The sequence below is a fragment of the Fundulus heteroclitus genome, chromosome 18 (assembly GCF_011125445.2).
Source record: "Fundulus heteroclitus isolate FHET01 chromosome 18, MU-UCD_Fhet_4.1, whole genome shotgun sequence".
Classification (NCBI taxonomy): Eukaryota; Metazoa; Chordata; class Actinopteri; order Cyprinodontiformes; family Fundulidae; genus Fundulus; species Fundulus heteroclitus.
This window is the reverse complement of record NC_046378.1, coordinates 25,308,854-25,314,853: the sequence shown is the minus strand read 5'-3', so window position 1 is coordinate 25,314,853 and position 6,000 is coordinate 25,308,854. Positions and strand designations below refer to the sequence as shown.

General features: G+C 43.7%; 1 protein-coding gene across 1 annotated transcript; it reads left to right on the top strand.

Annotated features, from left to right (window-relative positions):
- Nucleotides 1–2: 2 nt before the first annotated feature.
- On the top strand, nucleotides 3–1,313 carry LOC118566772 (extracellular calcium-sensing receptor-like; the record flags this gene model as incomplete). Its single annotated transcript, XM_036150161.1, has 3 exons — nucleotides 3–80; nucleotides 166–289; nucleotides 409–1,313. Coding segments are annotated over 3 exons (1,107 nt in total), but the record flags the coding sequence as incomplete, so codon positions are not given.
- Between the last annotated feature and the right edge of the window lie 4,687 nt (nucleotides 1,314–6,000).

Below are 6,000 nucleotides of genomic sequence, written 5' to 3'. Positions count from 1 at the left end.
GGTACTACGATGCATCACTGCCAAAGGGCCAGGAGTTTCGTATTAACAGGAAGTTGACCTGGGTGGATGGAAACACGGAAGTAATGAAAATGATGCAACATAGCTTAGCTACTTGAAAACAGCTGTCCTGTGTGTATTTATTTCTATTTTCCATTTCTATTTCAGGTACCAGTTTCAGTATGCTCTGAGAGTTGTCGTCCAGGGACTCGTAAAGTGTTGCAGAAAGGAAAACCCATCTGCTGCTATGATTGTATGCCATGTCCTGAAGGAGAGATCAGTAATATGACAGGTGAACCTGTTTTATATTTATTTATAGCAATATATATATATATATATATATATATATATAATATATATATGATATCAATTAGTTTAAATACTAACAACCCTTTATGACTTCATTTTTAGATTCTCTTGATTGCATCCCATGCCCAAGAGAATTCTGGCCAAATTCAGGCAAAGATGCTTGTTTTCTCAAACCTGTGGAGTTTCTTTCCTTCAATGAAGTACTGGGAATTATTCTCGAAGTATTCTCTGTCGGTGGGGCCTGTCTTGCCATCATAACAGGAATGGTTTTCTTTTATCACAGAACAACTCCAATTGTCAGAGCCAACAACTCTGAATTGAGTTTCCTACTACTCTTCTCTCTCACTCTGTGTTTCTTATGTTCATTAACATTCATCGGAGCACCTTCAAACTGGTCCTGCATGCTGCGACACACAGCTTTTGGCATCACTTTTGTCCTCTGCATCTCCTGTGTTCTTGGTAAAACTATTGTGGTTTTAATGGCATTCAAAGCTACACTTCCAGGTAGTAATGCCATGAAATGGTTTGGTCCCCCGCAACAAAGAATGACTGTGGTGTCTGTCACTTTTATTCAAGTTATTATATGTACTGTATGGTTGGTTGTGAGTCCTCCCTTCCCAGTGAAAAATGCAACCACATACAAGGAGAAGATCATCCTGGAATGTGCATTAGGCTCTGCTGTTGGCTTCTGGGCTGTGCTTGGCTACATCGGCCTGTTGGCTGTTTTTTGCTTTGTGTTAGCTGTTTTAGCTCGAAAACTACCTGGTAATTTTAATGAAGCCAAACTGATAACATTCAGTATGTTGATATTCTGTGCAGTCTGGATCACCTTCATCCCAGCATATGTCAGCTCTCCAGGGAAATTTAGCGTGGCTGTGGAGATATTTGCCATTCTGGCTTCCAGTTTTGGTCTGATACTGTGTATATTTGCTCCAAAGTGTTTTATCATTTTGTTTCAACCAGAGAAGAACACTAAGAATTTTTTAATGGGCAAAAACCAAACATAAAATGTACGGAAAGTATTGAAGTCCACATTAAAAGCTATGATGCAATAAATAATACTGGAAAGTTAAAACTGCTAATGCGCAGAAAATACTTGAATTGTTCTGTTTGTTTATTTTTTACAAATTTTCTTTAAAAACAATTGCATTCAAAATTAAACAAGCAAATAAAAATTTAAATCTAGAATGTATTTTTATGAGTTTGGTCATCACTCTACTCTGCTGGCGTAATTATTTTTGCTTTTCTGATTTTTGGCTTGCCATGCTCACCATCCTAAATCTTCTGCCGATGTCTCAAACCTCTGGAGGAAGGAATCTACCTCTGTTAGTAAGTGAGGCTTCTGCTCACTTGCTCACAGACACCGCATGTGGACCTGCCCAAAGCTGTGAAAACACATAAATCAGCAAGCGGACTGTCTTGACGAAGGAGAGGCAGATGGGGTGCAGTGTGGTGAAGGCTCCGCTGACGAGGTTGTCAGCCTCCATTGCCATATGTCATTCCATGCAACTTACAGTCTCTGATGTGTAAGATAGATGAGCTCCAGCCTTACAGCGAGCGTATGTTCTGAATGTCGAGAGCTGAGCATGATGGTGGTCACAGAGACCAGGCTCAACATGGACGCACCTGCATATTTGTTATATTTTAACAGTTGTAAATTGGAGTCATCCTTCCTTGGTTATGAATAACTGATCAAACAATCAATCAATCAGATTTATTTCTATAGCACATTTTAAAAAGTGGACAAAGTGATGTACATGTACAGAAGTTAAAAACATACAAAACATAGACACACACAACATCCATCAAAAGCTAAAAAACAGGTTTACAGCAATAAATGATAAGATCACAGTGTATTAAAAGCCAGGAAATAAAAGTGTGTTTTTAAAAGAGATTCAAAACAGTAAAGGAGGTCTGGCTGATACTCAAGGGTAAATTATTCCATAACTTATGAGTAGCAACAACAAATGCTCTGTCACGTCTGAACATCAGCCCATTGCAAGTTCAGGGTGATCGTCGTTGGGGGATTTGGCAGAATGAGATATGGTGGGATCTTGGTCAACTCCACCTTTGGTCAGGCTCTGTGTGACGGCACACTAAAACTGCCTCCTGATCAACTTCTCACTGGACCTGACCACAGAGGATCCCAGTTCCATGTCATTATGGTAGATGAAGCATCCCCACTGCGCAGCAATTTGATGTGGCCCAAATCGTGACCATAGATGAGGGGTGGAACGTAGATGGACCGGTAAATCGAGAGCTTCGCCTTTTGACTCAGCTCTCTCTTCACCACAATGGATCGGTACAGTGCCCGCTTCACAGCAGATGCCGCACCAAGCCGCCTGTCGTGTTGGTGGGATTAAGGAGGTCTTCGAAGTATTCCACCCACCGACGCACGACGTCCCGAGTCGAGGTCAGCAGCACACCACCCCCACTGTAAACAGTGTTGGTACTGCACTGCTTCCCCCTCCTGAGACGCCGGATGGTGGACCAGAATCACTTCAAAGCTGTACGGAAGTCTTTCTCCATGGCCTCTCCAAACTCCTCCCACACCTGAGTTTTTGCCTCGGCGACCAACTGAGCCGCCCACCGCTTCGACTGCCGCTACACATCAGCTGCTTCCGGAGTCCCACAGGCCAATAAAGTCCGGTAGGACTCCTTCTTCAGCTTGACGGCTTCCCTCACTGCTGGTGTCCACCAGTGTATTCAAGGGTTGCCGCCGCGACATGCACCGACAATCTTGCAGCCACAGCTCAGAATAGCCGCCTCAACAATAGAGGCGCGGAACATGGTCCACTCGGACTCAATGTCCCCCGCCTCCCTCGGGACGTGTTCAAAGCTCTTCCGGAGGTGGGAGTTAAAGCTCCGTCTCACAGGGGACTCTGCCAGATGTTCCCAGCAAAGCCTCATAATACGTTTAGGCCTGCCAGGTCTGACCGGCTTCCTCACCCACCATCGGAGCCAACTCACCACCAGGAAGTGGTCGGTGGAGAGCTCCACCCCTCTCTTCACCCGAGTGTCCAAGACATGCGGCCGCAGTTCAGATGAAACGACAACAAAGTCGATCATCGAACTGCAGCCCAGGGTGTCCTGGTGCAAAGAGCACATATGGACACCCTTATGCCTGAACATGGTGTTTGTGATGGAGAATCCATGATGAGCACAGAAGTCCAACAACAGAACACCACTCGAGTTCAGATCAGGTGGACCACTCCTCCCAACCACGCCCTCTAGGTCTCACTGTCATTGCCTACGTGAGCGTTGAAGTCCCCCAGCAAAACGAGGGAGTACCAAGGAGGGGCAATCTGAACTGCTGTTTGGCGCATAAGCACAAACAACAGTCAGAACCCGTCCCCCCACACGTATGCAGAGGGAGGCCACCCTCTTTTTCACCTTGGTGAACCCCAACGTGCAGGCACCGAGATGAGGGGCAACAAGTATGCCCACCCCAGCTCAGCGCCTCTCACCAGGGGCAACTCCAGAGTGGAAGAATGTCCAGCCCCTCTCAAGGACACTGGTTCCAGAGCCATGCGTCGAGGTGAGTCCGAATATCTCTAGTCAGAATCTCTCAACCTCGCCCACTAGCTCCGGCTCCTTCCCCACCAGAGAGGTGATATTCCACGTTCCAAGAGCCAGCTTCTGCAGCCGATCGGAACACCAAGGTCCCCGCCCTCTACTGCATTTTTATCAGCACTAATCATTTATAGCATACACTTTATATACACTACACTATGACTGTATGTGATCAACATCTGATATGTTTATTTTCACATGAAATGGTGGTTTATGGTGGCAATATAATGTCACACAAATAATTTATACCATACAACAAGAAAATGTTATAATCATTTGCCAAATACTAACCTTGCGTTGTGGAGGGTGTCATCTCAGACCCTCATTTTGCAGTGATGTCTGTTTTAGGTGCCTTTGGCTTTTTCCACACACACTCCATGTCGGTCCGCAACACATTTTTCTCAACCCAGATCAGCAAAGCAGCCATATGGTGGAGCTTGTCTCTGCCGATTAGTCACGCACAGTGGGTTCGATACCTCACTTTAACCAAGTATTTCTAGTTTGTCCCTTCGCCAGAGGTTTGAGCCTTGCCTTAATCTTGGTGGATGGCTTACCTAACCCTGATTATTTATTTTCATGTCCTATGATCAATGGGTTTTGTACCTAACCCCAAGGTCAGTTAATTGCATTCCTCACCCTAACTTTATATTTGTACTTTGTCCCCAGGGTTAATCCCTGTTGAGGGACTTATTTTACCCTGATTATATGTCTACCCTGATTATATACACACACATATGTGTATATAATCATATGTGTGTATATATATATATATATATATATATATATATATATATATATATATATATATATATATATACACACACACAGATAGATAGATAGATAGATAGATAGATAGATAGATAGATAGATAGATAGATAGATAGATAGATAGATAGATAGATAGATAGATAGATAGATAGATAGATAGATAGATAATATATTTTTATATATTAGATATTTCATAACTTGGGAGCTCCCATCACCTTGGCAGATGGGAGCTTTGACAAATGTGCGCCGGCCCGTGCAATTTCTTTGACTCTCCATTTCAACCACCCCATCATTGGATGAGGTGGAGGGACTCATTGAGACAGCTTTAAATGCCTAACATCCAAACTCTGCCAATGCTGTGTTAACTTATGCTTGGTACTTTTATAACTAGCCACCAGCCTGGTGTTAGCATTTGTAACTCTCCAAATCCTTGTTGGTGCAAATTTTGTTTTGATCTCCATTTACATAAATTTTTTGCCAGAACATGGCAAATCATCCCTTAATCTAAAATAAACTGGCTAGTAAGACTGACTGACTTCTACCTCTCCTCACTTTTCTTTTACATCGGTGCCTGGATACTACCTTTAATAATACCGTCAGGCAAAATGGTCACACTGATCACTTGGTTAGAGTTTAACCCCTTCTCCACCCTTAGTGATGCCTTACTGAAGAACAAGGAAATTGTGAATAAATTCACCGGCTCCGCCATTGTTGTTTACGATAAGATTTGCCGGCTTGGACCCAGAAATTCACCCGTCATGTCAGACTTAACAACTGGATAGGATATTTTACCTGTGTGTGTGTGTGTGTGTGTGTGTGTGTGTGTGTGTGTGTGTGTGTGTGTGTTAGTGTGTGTTATGAAATGTTTATTTCAGGATCGGGATAGATCGGCAAACACAAATAAGGACTCAAACACTGTTTCTGTTAGAATATAAGGCGCACATTTATTATTCCCCACAGAACACAGCAACACAAAACAGCAAGCACTTTGCAGACACGCAAAGTAGCAAGCACTTAAAGCCTGGCAAGCTTTCAAACAGGCGTGTTGTTCCATCTCTTACCATTGTTAGGACTGGGAAGTCGGTTACTCCGGTTAGAGAGCAATCCACGCGGCTGGGCGTCCATACAACCCACGGCTGACTTCAACGACTGAGGGCAGTCCCCTCCTTTTTATACCAATAAACAAAGTATCAGATGGGAGGGAGAGTGGCCACTTCTCCCTCCCATCTGAGCTGTTCGTCCCGTTTTCAAAACAAAACCGTTCCCAGCATCTTAGCAGTGTGTGAAGCAAAATAATATTGCAAACTCAGATAATGGCGCAAATATAAGCAAAATAAGGAATACAGAATCAGT